Source organism: Cryptomeria japonica, chromosome 10 (assembly GCF_030272615.1).
Source record: "Cryptomeria japonica chromosome 10, Sugi_1.0, whole genome shotgun sequence".
Taxonomy (NCBI): Eukaryota; Viridiplantae; Streptophyta; class Pinopsida; order Cupressales; family Cupressaceae; genus Cryptomeria; species Cryptomeria japonica.
In genome coordinates this window covers 490,949,982-490,965,883 of record NC_081414.1, presented here as the reverse complement: position 1 = coordinate 490,965,883, position 15,902 = coordinate 490,949,982, and the positions used below count along the sequence as shown (strand labels likewise).

At 37.5% G+C, this 15,902-nt stretch overlaps 1 protein-coding gene across 1 annotated transcript in view; it reads right to left on the bottom strand.

The window, feature by feature from the left end:
• Positions 1 to 15,902, bottom strand: part of LOC131039426 (glycerol-3-phosphate dehydrogenase [NAD(+)], chloroplastic) — a 169,341-nt gene that overhangs the window by 93,280 nt on the left and 60,159 nt on the right. The window contains exons 3-6 of the mRNA XM_057972190.2: positions 14,924 to 15,029; positions 14,582 to 14,783; positions 14,203 to 14,290; positions 13,852 to 13,999 (exon numbers count right to left, since the gene is read on the bottom strand). Of these exons, the coding sequence (XP_057828173.2) occupies positions 13,852 to 13,999; positions 14,203 to 14,290; positions 14,582 to 14,783; positions 14,924 to 15,029 (544 nt within the window). The remainder of the gene's footprint in view (positions 1 to 13,851; positions 14,000 to 14,202; positions 14,291 to 14,581; positions 14,784 to 14,923; positions 15,030 to 15,902) is intronic.

The window sequence follows — 15,902 nt, the reverse complement described above, 5'->3', positions numbered from 1 at the left end:
AAGGTAAGCACAGCTTCCAAGCATGAATGAATCTGATCAGATTATCAGATTTCAGACAGGCATGAGGAAATCCACCATAAAGACAAGAAACGAAGGATGAGGACCAAACAAAAAGTCGTCTTATCAAACTTAGAGTTCGAAGTGGGCATGAATAATGTCCAAGCAAGTTCGCCTATCATGAAGAATGATGTCCAAACACCATTAAACTTCGACCTGCAGTTCCAAGGAGAGGGCAAACCCCCTACCTAGGGTTAAAGACAGCATCATGATCAAAAACATAAGAGGGAATTTGATTAAGACACAAGTTAAAAACATGTATAAGGAAACCTATCCAAGCTTCTTGCAAGTTTGCTTCAGCAAATTGAACATAAATTAAGATTATTCAGAATTCACCAAAGTTGAAGGAAGAAGGGTTAAAGAGAATAAAGAAAAATAAAGCAATGTCAAGAGAACTCCAAATCTCTCAAAAAGCCATGTAAGCAAATCTGCTCAAACCCAAGTTGGCAAAAACACACCCAAGTCCGCCCCATCCTTGATCAAACAAACATGGCACATGATAATCCAAGTCCGTCCTTGGAAAAGCAAGATAAGTTTAAGAAAGAATGTCCAAGTTCGCCAAGGATGACTGTCCAAACACCTTCATACCTTGCCCAGCCCAAGGAAAGCATGAAGCTTGCCAAGATAACATGACAAAGAGAAAGACAAATTGTCCAATCATCATTGGAATTTGCCATGAATAATATATCCACAATCAAGAAATGGTCCAAACCCTTGTCCAAACAAGATTGATCAAACACTGACACAAATTGATTCATCTAGGCATAAATGGAATATGTGAAGATACTTGATAGGGGATGAAAATTTGCTCATTGATCAAACAAGAAGACAATCAATTCGCCATGCCAGGAAGATAAATGTTGATCAAAAATTCACATGAAATCAAGTTGGAAAAAAAATTTGTCACATGAAATAAAAATTTTATTTTCCAAAATTAGGATCATTTTTTTAAGGATTTTTTTTCAACACTTGGAATATTTTAAAAAATTCAAGAATTTGGGAAATTAAAAGAAAGTTCGAGAAGATTCCGTGATAAGGATGAAATTTTGAGAGAAAATAAACTTTCCATTTTGGAAAGATTTAAAGCAAAAAAAACACAAAAAAAATAATTTTAAAAATTTTTTTAAAAAAACAATAAAACAAAACTTCTAAATTTAGGAATCCTAGACTATATATATTCAACCAATTCATTTCACAATTCATTAATCAGGTTGAGAATTTGGAGAGCAATGAAGAGAAGTTTTCTCTCAAATTTTGAGAATTTTGGATTTTTGAAGAAGAATTTTCTAGAATAAGATTCTTTTAAGTGTTGGAGGTCTAGAAATTAAGCACTTTTTTCTGATTTTAAGACAGATTTTCAGAACCAAAGTTAAATTTCAGTCATAAAGAGGATTCAAAAAACTCAATCTGACTGAATTTCCTTACCTTTCTGTCTTATTTTTCTCAATTTTTATCAATTTCTTGACCAAACCCTTCACCTTCAGTCTGCTTTTTCGCAGAAACTTAACCTTTTAACAGGCTGAAAGTGAAATTTTCAGAAAATAGAATTAAAAATCAAAATTAAATTCTGAAAATAACGTTAAGTTTTCATCTGTTTTTGTAGGCACCAATGAAGTTTGCCAGCAACGGAGTGCAATTGAAGTCCAAGATCAAATCCAAATGGAAGAACATAACTGACACAAACCTCAAGTATGTGGATATTGAGGAATTCAAGAAAAGAATGTATGGACATGATGGAAACATTCCTACACCTATTGCCAGCAAGATGATGCAGAATGGAATTGTCCAGGCAGCTAGATTTCCACCAGCCAAGAAGTGTGCTGAACTGATAGTTGAATGTGCTTTGCACTATAATGCACAATCCAGGGAGATAATTGCACCAGATGCAAGAGTCTTGGCTAATCTATCAGAATTATCCATTCAGGAGACATTTGACATACTGTTGACGTGTATTTTGTACACTATCAAACACAGAATAAAATACCTAAAGGTACCTTATCCTCTCTTGAGTAAAGCCTCTGATTGCTGAAGATGTCGCGAAAAAGGATCAATCAGGATGACTCCAAGGTTCTTTGATGTAGGGTCTCTACCTGTGGATAAGCTCTTTGTGGTATGATGTGATTTGCTGGAATCACAAGGGGACTTACACTTGATGCCTGAACTTCTGATTTGCTTTGAATATTGCTGGACACAGGATTTTACTCACTTTGACTTGAAAAAAAGGAAAAAAGAGGAGGGTGAGGAAAGAATCTAATCCTAATACTAAGGAATGTAAGAGCAATGATTGATCTCTGATGAAATTCTAACTAGGTCTTGTTTTGACATCGCAGGACCATCTCCACAAGGCTAGTGCGATCTTCGAAGGAAAGCTTTATGATGTTCAAATCATCACTGCAAGCATAGACACCATCAGGTTGATGCATATCAATGAAGAAGCGACAATTGAAGTTAAGCTTAAGCTGAATGATTCCAGTTGACTACGCAAGGCAAGTCTGCAATCAACAAACTGCTAGTAGTATGGATATACGAATTCCACCATCAATCAAGCACATTTCTTCCATTCATCTAATAACACGAAATCAAATATGAGAAGTATAAAGACCATGCAAATTGTCGAATCGACCCATAAATTTCACCATTTCTTCAATGAAGTTACAAGTCTCTTACAACAACATCTTGGCAACAATCTTTGCCTTCTCTCTCTACTCTACTCTAATTGCTATTCTCTCTCTATCTTCTAACTGCTTCCAACTATTCCTAACTATATTCTAACTATTGCCTTTACAAAATGAAATGCCAGGGCTTATATAGTGCCCTCAATACAATTCGATGGCTTAGATCAATTCGAGATCAATGGCCAAGATTCAACAATGAAAACCCTAATTAGGGTTTGTTACAATCATTACATAACATTTAATGCTTGACCAATGATAAAATTGTATTGCTTGGACACATGTCCTCTCTAGAAAATTCCACCAATGGATAGCCGGGGTAGGTACATCGGAGTTTGTCCCACCTTCCATGAGTTCGGTACATTGAATCTGGAAATGCTAAGGTGGACCACACTGACTGGAGGAGTGATGACTAGGATGCCACCTCGTCTGACACTTGTAACTTGGTAGATATTCAACTTGATGTTGTTGAGAAGCTAGCTTTAATTAATTCATCTAGAACCATCTGCTTCTTCAACGAACCCTTTGCTAACTTCTTGTGTCCTTGATGTGCAGGACGATTGATGTACCTTGCCTTGGAATACTGGATTGGAGAAGTCACCCTTGATGACGTTAGTCCAAAGAAGGCCGTCCTTGTCGATGCTAGACTGGATCGAAGAAGGTCGTCCTTGTCCTTGCTTGATCGTCCTTGATCTGGCTTGATTTTCCTTGAGAAGAGTCTTTCGACTTGTAGATCTTTCGAGCTTGGGAATTGCCATCTTGATACCTACACAACATTTCAAAATTAGTAATATATCTTGAAATTTAAAAATTAAACTTTAAAAGGAAGATTCAAGATTTTAATTTAGGAAACCTCATGATAAATCTTGAGTTATCATTTCCTAATTAACCATGTAATACTTAGATTTTTCCAAAAAGTGTCTAAAAAATCAAACCTTGAATAAGGGTGTCAAGATGATTTCGCCATACCTCCTCTTGAGTTTTAAACTCTAAGAAATGATGTAAAAATAGATGAATTTTGCTAGGCAAAGTGTAGATCAAAGCTCTCCCTTGGATAAAATGCACCTCCTTTAGCTTGGCAAAGAACTCCACCTTCCACTAGCTTCTTCAAGATCTGGAAATTCGCCTTCAAATGCCTTCAAAACATCTAGAATTTATCCTCCAATCTAGCAAGAAATACGCCTCTCCAATAGCCTTCAAGATGAATTTCGCCTTCCTTAGTCTCCACACTTGGTAGAAATTCGCTCCACACAAGCTAGATTTCGCACCTCCTCTTGCTTCTCCAAATCGCACTTGAAACAATGAGTGAATGATTTGAATAATGAAAAAAAGCACCTCCAATATATAGAGCGCTCACCTTCCACTTACCCATGAGGCCGACCTTGCAAATAAAGGCAAAAAAATAAATAAAATTAAAAAAAAGAAGAGGCCGACTTGATAAAATGAATAAAAATGATACCCCAAGCGCTCCCTTTTTAATTTCAATTTCACAAAAATTAATTTTAAATGCCTTTATAATAAAAATTTCGATTTTCTAAGGCTCAAAATTAATTTATTAAATGCCAATGTGTTTTTATTTAATGCCAATTTAATTTTAATTTTTTTTAAATATTTCGAAGCCTTTGGAAGAAGACTTTTTCATCGTTGCACAATCTTGCCTTAGCGTGGTTTTGGAGGAACATTATTGGTTTTACAAAAATCGCCCTAGTCCCTTGGAGAGGGACAGGAGCGCCTTCTAGTTCATGGTACAAACTCTTAATTACATCAATCTCCAATTACTTTCCAGACGTAGAACATCACTCCCCACTTCATCTTGAGTCCTGGCAACAAGCAATAGCATTTCAAAATGTTAGGCACTTAGGCATTTTGAAGATTTCGCTCTGGTCCCTTGGAGAGGGACAGGAGCGATTTTGCAACTATGAGCTTACTTGTGTTTTGCTAGCCTCCCAAATTATATTCAATGGATAAATCACGCCCCTTTTCATTCATTTCAAACATAAAACTTGCTTTTCTTTTGCCAAAAGTTTGTCTTGTGAGAAAATCGCTCTGGTCCCTTGGAGAGGGACAGGAGCGCCTATTGCAACTTGGGTTGATTCTCTCCTTTGTAGGCCACTCAAGTTATATTCAACGAATAAAACACACTTCCCTTGACCTCTTCAAATCGCGAAATCACTTAAATCTTGCAAGGATAATGCAAATTTGGAATTCAAGCTCCGGTCCTTCAGTGAGGGACGGGAGCACTTTTTCATTTTTAAGCCAATTCGTCCTTTGCTAGTCTTCCAAATTATCTTCAATGGATGAATCTTGCCCTCTTTCATTCATTTCAATCACGCAACTTGCCTTGCCTTTGCAAGAAATTTGTATTTTTAGAAAAGAGGGACGGTCCTTCAGTGAGGGACGGGAGCACTTTTGACATCTTGGCGTACCCTTTTGTTCTTTAAATCTCTCAATTGCGTCCAAGGCATAAAACATCCTTCGTCCTTCGCATCCAAGTCAAGTTTTGCCATAAAATATCAAACAAATAGGAGAAACTTGAAAAAGTGCCACGGTCCTTCAGTGAGGGACGGGAGCACTTTTTGTCATTTGGGTTGATTTACTCCTTTGTAGACTGCTTAAATTATATTCAATGGACAAAACATGCCCTCCTTGATCTCTTCCAATCATAAAATTGTCCTGATCCTGCAAGAACAATGCAACTTTGAAAATCAAGCTCCGGTCCTTCAGTGAGGGACAGGAGCGATTTTTGTCCTCAAGGCCAAATCACTACAATTTTCACCTCAAAATTCCTTTGCTAGGGAAGATTTCACCTTACTTCATGCTATGAATAAAAGTTAATGTCCAAAAAAGGTCTAAAATTGTGCATATAAAGAAAAGCGCTCTGGTCCTTCAGTGAGGGACAGGAGCGAATTTGACCTTCTAGGCAAAAAACTTCATCATTTCATTGTCTTGTCTCGATGCTCTATCATGCTCATTTCGTCCTTCACTGTGTCTTTGATGTTTCAATTTGACCAAACAAGGTCAGGAATGACTCAAATAAGCCATTTCGCCCTGGACCCTTGGTGAGGGACAGGAGCGCTTCGCCTTGGTCCCTTAGAGAGGGACAGGAGCGAAATTCGCTCTAGATCCTCAATGAAGGACAGGAGCGAAATTTGACTTTTTGAACTCTCTATCAAGATAATTTTAATGGAATATAACATTTAAGTATAAGAATATATTCCATATATACTTTCAGGATGTTTGAGAGTGGTTTCAGACCTCTAGGAGTTATATTGCAAAATCTAGTTTTTTGAGGTTTTTCAGTTTCCAGACTTAGTCAAATTTCAGGATCAGGACATTCCAGACTTAGTCAAATTTCAGGATCAGGACATTCCAGACTTAGCCAAATTTCAGGATCAGGACTTCACTCAAGCCGGACTTGCTATCCTATTGATCTCCCCGACAACACTCAAAAATGCAAAGGCTAACTAACAAAACCCTAAAAGACCAAAAAAACAAACCCTAAAAAGCAAAAAAAAACATGGGTCCCCATTTGCAATGGGGTGATGTGTGAAAACGTCACAACACATACCAAGCCATAGTAAGGCCTCATATAAAACTAAGGAGCAAGCCGAGAGGATCTATGACAGTCAATCTAAGCTCTGTGTTGCGAATGTTAACAAGTCTTAGTTAGAGAAGAAAAGACCTCAGGGGAAAGTGCCAAAACATCTGCTATGTCCTTACTTCAGGGAGGAGTATGATGATATCATCCTGCTATTGAACAGAATAATGGGCAGCCCTGAAGGTGCATCATTTCAAACATGGATGTATTATTGCATCGATGAAATCACCTCAGGAACCAAGTTATTAAACTGGTCTCGCATAATCAGCGACAACCTTCATGAACAGTTGAACTTGGAAAGCACGAAGACATTCTACATGAGTTCTTACATAATCTATCTATTGGCTACAACTTACAGATATTCATGGCTGATTTGCAAAATCACAATAGGAGGTGGTGAGAATGAATTCCGATCATATGATTGTTATCCTCAGTTGCATCTTAAGGAGAAGAGTTAGCGAGCCTATGATGCATTCCTGATGTGCATCACAAGAACATTGCAGGGAGGAACTCATGAGAGACTATCTCTTGAATCAAAAAATCTAATTAGCAAGTATGGATCCTGGTTCATCCAATTTCCAAAGTTTACTTATATCAAAATCCAAATTTTCACTGGCCATCCTTACCGATTGCCAATCTATCCAACCAACAGGATGGTCCTGTTGGAAGTTCTCAGACAGTTGGAAACATATCGGAGCCTCAAAAGAATAAGGCAGAAGGTTGCTATCTTTTCCATTCTTTATTGGAAACATGTTAGAATCTTGTCCTTCAGCGCAAGCAGCTAAAACAGCTAGATTGGAGATGCAATGGTACCCTTTTACCTTCTACCAATCCAGGGCAAACTTTGATCCTCGCAGCAATATAGAATCGGTGAATGGAGAAAGATTTAGGCATAAAGTAGATATAGAAGATTTTTGGGCAAATGTTGCTGATGAGTATGAAATCAAGAAAAGGTTGTGTTCCAGACTATCAATAAGTTTCATCGGAATGACTGAACCTTTTCTTGTGCTAGACCAGTTAGAAGATAATGGAGAACATACTCAGTTTGGCTTTGATGAGCATGTACCTCTTTCTCCTATCAAATGGCTAGGACCTAAGCATGTAGACTTGACCACTTGATGTGGCCAGTTATGCAATATACCAGGTGGTGGGTTGATCAGCAATGTCATAAGCTGAAACGAAGAAATATAACTTTGACTTATAATTTGATGGGAGCAGTAGAAGGATATTCTTCAAATGGAGAAGCAGCTCAAAGTGCCAGACCAAGTGAAAGTGCAAAAAAAAAGGGGAAGGCAATCGAGAATGAAGAACTTGCTCAGAAAAAACAAAGGCTAGAACCATCTCATTCTACCACATCTAAGAATTAAAAATATATATTAACTGTTGATGAATCATGGGCTAAAGTAAGGATTCCTTCTCCAATTCATGAGGAGAAAGCAAAATCAGTCCATCAAGAGGATGAACAACCACCGTCTCCTACTGGCACAGAAATCCTAGAATCAGAAAATGAAATGGATGTTGAAGAAGGAGAGTTTCGAGAAGGAATGATTTCTGCCCTTCGAGGTATTGTATGTGAAGAAGGCAATCAGGAGATGGAAGGCATTGAGCAGCCCACTATTCCTGATTGGTTGAAAGAAAGATTGAAACTAAAGACACCAGCAATAGAGGATCCAAAAGAGGATGATATGGCAGATTTCTTGGCTAGATTAGAATGAGTTGCAATAAAGAAACCAGCCAAGAGATTTTCCACCATCCAGAGAGATGAGGCAGGCAACCGTATAGTGTAGATAGTCGTGCCAAAGGTAGATAAGGCAAAAGGAGATATTGGCCCCCATGAATATGAGATTACCACTTTTGACTTGGGACCAAGCACAAAGACTCAAGTAAAAGAAGACCAAGATAATTCAGTCGCTTCTATGAAGGCACAGCTAGATGAAGAGACAGAGAAGAAAAGAGAATACAAAAGAGAAGTTGAGCATCTAAAAGACAATATTCAACACTTAACTAAGCCACTCAATCAAGCCAATCCAGAGGCTCTCCCACTTTTGAATTCACAGCAGGTAGTCAAAGATTCTAAGGAAGAAGCAGTGACAACCAGAGAAACTAAAGATTGGATGGAAAGTGTGAGAAAAGAAGCAGCCATGTTTATGGAAGGAATATCAGCAGCATATGAGGAAACCTATTCTTTACTTTCCAGGATTGCAAACATGGCAGAAGTGTGGGTTGACTTCCAAGATATTCAAGATAGAATTATCCCATGCCTTAGAGAGCTGAAAGGAGTTTCACCACAAGAATTGGTCAATGAGAAAATAATTGAAGTAGGGGTTGCCTTTGACTTCAACAATTGGCACTAGACGCTGGTTGCACGGAATGAGATCTTGGAAAAGGTGAAAGTTGATGCTAATAGAATAGAAGAACAGATAAAGGCAATTCAGGACAAGATTTTTCTTATAGTTGCAGAGATACTTGGGAAAGAAACTATCCAAGAAAGGGATATGCAGTTGGAGAATGTGAAGGTCAAAACACAAGACATCTTCTTTGCCATCACAGGACTAGTCTTGAAGAGTAATTTGGCTAAGGCATCGAACCTCATGTCCATCAAAGATGCTTTTCATAAGCAAGAACTAGACTGGGAAATCACTTTTTCTCTGTGTAGATGACTTGGAAGGATTAGAATTCGGGATCAACATGTTGCCACATGTCACAACGGAGGAAGTTGACCAGATTGTGTCCAAGTTCATCGAATATTAGAAGAAGCGGGTGCAATCCTAAAAGATAGCATCTTGCGCCACTTGTCTCATTTGCAATTGATCTTGGATCTTATGTTTGGAAACTTTGATTAGGGTTAGGTTGTCTTGATTTGGACCGTTGATCTTAGATTGATCTCAGCCATTCATTATCAATATTCTCTTGAAATCTTTTTATTGCTAAATGGTTGCATGGTTGCATATTCCCTTCAACACTTAGATTAAATTTGCTTAAGTCGTTTGCTTTGAAGTTATTAGATGAATGATAGATTTGATAGTATAGATTGGTGAGATTTTTTGCTCATACTTTCTTTGAATGGATGATTTCTTTTCGATGTGTAAAGTTAGCTTGAGCTTTTAATGTGGATGTTTAACTTCTACTTGCAATAATATTGTTCAATTGTTGTTATTATTCCTAAGTGTGAAAATCAAAAGCACAATCCTAGAAGATTGCACGTACTTTGCGTAGTTGTCCCAAGTGTGGCGAAACAGAGTATTGTTATTAGTTTCACCCAGTCTATACCGTCTCTTGAGTTCTTAGAATTAGTTAGAATTCCTAAACCCTATCCTCTTTTATCCTTTTTTGAAGTCCTAAATCAAAAAATCAAAAAACAAAGAGCAGTCATTGATAAATTCGCCCAAGTCTGGCTTATGAATTATACTAGTTGATAAGCATAAGTCCCCCTTGAGATTTTTAGCATACACTACCCAAGAAGCTATCCCACTAAAGTCGCTTGTTCGCACATATAAACCTTGGAGTCGCCATATGATCTTCTCGCAATCTTAGCATAAGCGATGGTTTTTCAGGAGAGGATAGAGTATCCTTGTGGGATTTTATTCTAATGTTTCGTAGATGATAAAACAGACACCAACAAGACTAATCAAAGGGGATGACCTCAAGGTTCCAATTGTCAGGTCTTGACCACTCAGGATATCACAGTGGTGATGTGTTTTGCTGGTTAACACGAGGGGCTTATGAATTCTACAAGCTAGCCTGCATCTGACGATGCCTTGAATCTCAAGTTGGGAAAATAAATAACAACAGGGATAGGGTTTAGGAATCCTAAGGACAATGATAGTAACAATTAAGGTTGTGAATAGACAAATTTCACATAAACTAATTCCTGCTTAGCCAGACATACACTCACAACACCACAGGAATAGTGCAAGTTCCAAGGGATAAAAGGATATTCAAACTATGGATATTCATTCAGACACCCAATTCAAGCGCAGTCTAAGACAAACATCCAAAGTTGAACTAATAACAATAATAGGGTTTAGACTAACCATACACGACAACCTACAATCACCAAGCCTCCAATGGTATGAACCTGAAATCAAATCAGATACCCTCACACTTCACCATTTAAATTATTGAACTCTGATTAACCAACCGAAGAGAAACCATGCAAACAAATTAGGACACATGATAAAAAACCATGCTTCAATGCTTTAGTCATTTGTTCTAACTGTCGTTACAACCATTTTTGCCCAGCAGTCCTATTCTATTCTATTTCTACTGCTTACTATCTAATTCTAAAAATTCCAACTATCAAACCCTTTACAAAGAGAGAGGCACTGGCCTTTTATAGTTTCCACATTTTGGATCAAAGGCCAGGATTTAACCCATCCAATGGCCTAATCTACCTTCTAGAAGCCCTGACAGCTTTAATCCATACCTAGTAATTCTCATAACTTCCCAACTGCCCCTTTTCAACCACTTTAGCTACTTGCAACTATTCTTAATCAATTTTGCTAGGAGACAAGACTTCACTGGGATCGAGGTAAATCAAGTAGCTGAGATATAACTAACCTGTGTCCCCTTTTTGTTTTGAATTACATTAATGGGGCCCACAAGTAGTCTTGTTACAATAAAGCAATTCTGGTTTTACAAACAAATTGATTTTTTTGTTGTTCCGAGCTGTGCATTTCTTCTGCTTCTGGATACTTTTGCAACAATCTGTGTAATCACCAACCTTCAATCTTGTTGTAGGTGGTTGTCTCTCCCTTCTAGTTGAATTGCTCCTCGCCATCGTCATTCTCTGCATTCGGCCCTGCAGCACGTTCTTCGCTGCTCCGTGATCACCATTATGATCCTGTGTGCCACACCTTCACCTTTCGGCTTTATTACGATCACATCTTCATCTTTGTGTTGGATCTCCTCTTGTCGCCCTACTAGAGGTTTCGCCTTCCCGATCCTTGCACGGCGCCATTCATCTTGCACAAACAAGACAATCCAGGATTAATCACACATTTTTGAAATAGCCCAATTACCCTCGCAGTGCCATTTTAGGTGAGAAACCTCCAAACCTTGGGCTAAAGTTTGGCAAAGGAAAATCCCTAAGCAATAAGGCTAATTCCTAGTCTTAATGCTACCATTTATTTGGAAGATTTACGATTTCATGTTGAATGTTGTGCGAGTTTGAGAATTTATTTTTTTTTTTGGGGGGGGGTCTTTTCGCACAATGACTTCACCTCCCAAAAGACCGAATTTTAATTGATTGCTTTATTCCTTAGTGTTTTTAAAGCCTTTGGAATTCGGTATAACTTTTGATGCTAAACAACAGCTGGGGAGAATTCGAAACTTAGTTTTGCCCTCATCTCCCATTAAAAGGATCGAATTCGATTTTATTGGATTTATATCCGATGTGTTTTAGATGTTGCGTTGAACTTTGTTCGGCATTTTCTTCAGTTTTGGGTCAAGGCACTTTGTTTAAAAGATTTCGAGCTTCATTTTACTTTTACTTTGTCTTGGTGCCTTAACAATTCTTTCAAGCCTTTCCTCGGTGTTTTCATTGGCGAAATGAAGACGTTTTGGCTTTTAGAAAACACTCGAACTTTATTTTCATTTGACCCCCCTTTCTTGCTAACACTTTGGCATTTTGACTACTTCGGCATAATCTTCGGGTTTTGGGAGGGCGAAAACAAAATGCCTTGGTTTTAAAACATTCGATCTTTATTTTAATCAACTCCCTTTAATGCTTTGGGGGATTTCGATATATTGTCAATATTATCATTGGCATATACAAAAGCGCTTTGTTTTTAAAACCCACGAACTATTTGCATTCGCTTCAACTTAACTTGACCCCATTTCGGTGTAATCGTCAGTGAATACAAGACCTTTTCACTTTAACGCCTAAGTTTATATTATGCGTTTTTGTTTAAGTTCGAACTTTATTACTTTCTTTTGGTTTTTATCATTGCGAGAAGCCTTGTTAGGTATTTAGTTCGGGCTTTGGAAGTGAAATAACAAAAAGTGCTTTGGTTTAAAATGCCACAAACTTTTATTTTGTTCATTCCAACTTTAGACTTCCTGACCTTTTTTGATATTTTGTTCGGTGTTTTGAAAGACGATATGAAGACGTTCTTTCATTTTAGCACCCCCAGTTTATTCCATCTTTTGCTTCGTTTTGGCACTTTAGCAATTTGGACATCTTTAAGTATTTTTATCGGTATATTTCTAGGCGATTTTAAAACGTCTTGGCTTTCAAAAGGCATACGAAAAATACATTGCAATTTAAACCCTAACTTTTTTTGGTATTTTCATCGCCTTTTCTAAGGCCTGAGAAATGTATTTCGCCTCTTTTGATTTACACCCCAAAAGGTTCGAACTCTTTTGGTTTGTTTACATCTCAAGTGTTGACAACTTTTCTGTATTTTCAAATGATAGCAAAAGCACCTTATGTGGAAATGACTTGAATTTGCTTCATTCTACCCTTTGTTCCTCTGCAAGCATTGGTCATCTTAGCACAGTTTTGAACTCTGCAAAATTTGAAATCGTACCCTAGATATTGCTTTTCAAGCCTTCTAGGGTCGTAGCTTAGCGTCTTCTCTGATTTTCTGAAAGCTTCGCTCTTTGTGGCGACATTCCAACTCCTAGATTGACACTACAAGCATACTCAAGCCCAAGTCCACTGCATTCCAGGATATCTTACTCTCTCTCTTTGTTTCTTTCTCTGCCAAACCTAACAAATCCTACTCAGGGCCTCGACGAGGCAAACTAAGGAAGGGGGTCCCTATCAGCGACGGGGAGTGTGTGTGAGGCACAACACTATCAACCTAGCATCTTGTGTCACTAACATCACAATACATCTGGTAACTTGCCTTGCCAAATTAGAATCAAGGATCCATTTTTCTTGGAGAGATTCACCAAGATTGGAAAGCCCTATCAGTCACTTTATTCCCTTCTTTCTTACTATGTCATAAAACTTTCTTATCCATCTTCTTGGAGAGGCATGATACGACATTTACTCTTTAACCCAATCACCATGAAGGCACTTTTCCATTCTTCATGGCATTTATTAAAATCTGAGAACCACCTTCCATCATCAAGTTCTTCATCCTCCAGAGTTTGTAATATAAATACTTTTCAGCATAGCCATTGCTGCATGCGTCTTTAAACATTCATCTCCAAATATTCCATCTCGCCAGCTGGCCCTGGGTTTCCCTTTGCCATTCCATTGAAATTCATTTTGATACACCAAATGGGGGGAGGGCGGATGAAAGAGTTAGGAGAGTGCATTGTGCAAGGAAGGGGAAGATGGAGTCCATAGAGTGCTTCTGTTTATATGTTTATTTTTAATTATAGGCCACTCCATTGTAAGGGAAGCAACTGTGCAAATGTTATTTACTCAACTAATCCAGAATTTCCGAATAAAAACTTAGATTAAGTTTAACAAAGTACTGATCTGATGAGGAAAAAAAAACTATTAGATGCATGATTTTCAATTTTAGATAATTGAAGGAAAAACTGCAATCTATCTTTAAGTGCACGCACCTTTGTTGCCAGCCATCGTATTTCTGAGCAACCTTGTGCAACTACGGCTGCCATGCAATTGTTCCCGAGATTCATACCCTCTACAATCCCTGCTGCTATGGCAAGAACATTCTTGAGTGCACCAGCAATTTCTACTCCCGTAACATCACTGAGTAAAATTGTGCAATCAATACTTGACCAATATTAAAGCCTAAATTTTTATTTTCTGGAAAAAGTATTATCCTTTCCACAAACCAACATAAACAACCTCTAGATATCTTGCAAAACAAGATCAATGTTTTGATTTAATTAAGGGAATCAACAATACACTCAAGTAGTATAAGGAAAAACTAAAAGACTAGCCCTGTTTACCTGGAAGTGCTAATTCTTAAATACTGTGAAGCTAAAAGCTGCTGAGCAGCAATTGCCAAGTCCTTGTCCTTTGAGGCCGCCACCATTGCTGCATGATTGCAAGCAAAGTATAAGATTTGAATTCTACAGAGTTGCTCCATCAACTTTCACTTATACTCTTTGGATTCAGGCATCAACAAGTCAGAAGAATCCTTGATAAAGCCTGCATTACATATTATTTTTTTATTTATCAGCAATTTAGGTTTCTCTCCAACAATGTTTTTTCTTTGACAAAAGAAATAGATCCATATGAAATAAAACACAAACACTTGTTTCAGAAAAAAAAAGTTCGGCTGGTTAAATGAGTACTTTAACTAGTCCCATCTTTCATCTTTCGAACCTGTAGGCAACTTCTCCATAAGTTCAATAGCAAAGGATGGCCCTGACAATATAACAACTGGCTGGAAAGGATTTCCAAGTGCCTGTGGGATAATTTGTGACATCATCCGCAATGAATTAAGTTCCAAACCCTTGCTTACAGACACAAAAGGTAATTTTGGAGAAATATGCTCTGAAATGTTTTTCAAAACAGCTGCACTGAACTGCAAGACAAATATAACAACATAAGAAACAAAAATTTACTACAAACAACATGAACAAAGCTTACATTGTATAAATAGTACAGGATGTATTTGTGTTGAATAGAAAGAAAGAGTACAAGAGGAAATCAAAATAAGCTTACCTGTACAGGCACAGCATGAATGCAGAAATCAGCCCCTTGCAAAGCAGCTTTAGCATCTGTTGTTGCTATAATATTTTCTGGTAGCCTATGGTTTGGTAAATATTTTCTGCAAGATCAAGCAATCCATATCATATTATTATTCAGTCCCATACAATTGCTGGTACTGTATCTGCATTTTATTAAAATACCTAAGGACAAATAAATATGGTCATATTGTCAAAGGGGTTGAGCCTAATTGGTTAAATCATTGGGTTCTCATTGTGAAGACCCAGATTCAATTCTAAAAAAACATTAAGTTGGGTCTGTTGACTCTAAGTTTAAAAAGTTGTTTCTGTTGAATAAAGTTAACCAGGTTTATTATCACATTCATGTCTAGGTGTGGTGTACCCCAATAGTCAAGGCCAGGTGCAATTCCTGGGTAAATTTGATGGAAGAGATACCGCTTGCTTGTGGCAGCTAAGCTTGAGGACTCCCTGCAAGGGACTAACCAATAAAAAATAAATAAATATGTTCATATGTTATTACTTGCCCTTATTCTATGATTTTGATATGATGAACTCAAGACGCAAATGTGGCAACTCTATGTGGGTAAACCTTCTACAAACAATATAACAAACAGACTTTGTCAATGGAAAATGGCAATATACTTGATGGACATAAAAAAACATAGAGTGTTCTCAAAAATATCCTGCAACAAAATAACTAAATTAGGAGACTGATAGGTGGGTTCTTAAGGCAGAAACTCGAGAAATGGAGGTGTCTTATAAATGTTTGATAAATAGCTTTTTCTTTCTTGTTGTTAGCTAATAGGAGGCAGGAAGAAGCCTAAGGTTAAGTGCTTTTAGATATAGAGTTATTTTTTATGTTTATGGAGAAAGGTCAAAGTATTTAGTATTTACTATTTACAGTCAAATTTTAATTAGGATAATAGAACATGAAGTAGACCAATCAAAAGAAAAATGCCAGTCTGTTCAACCTT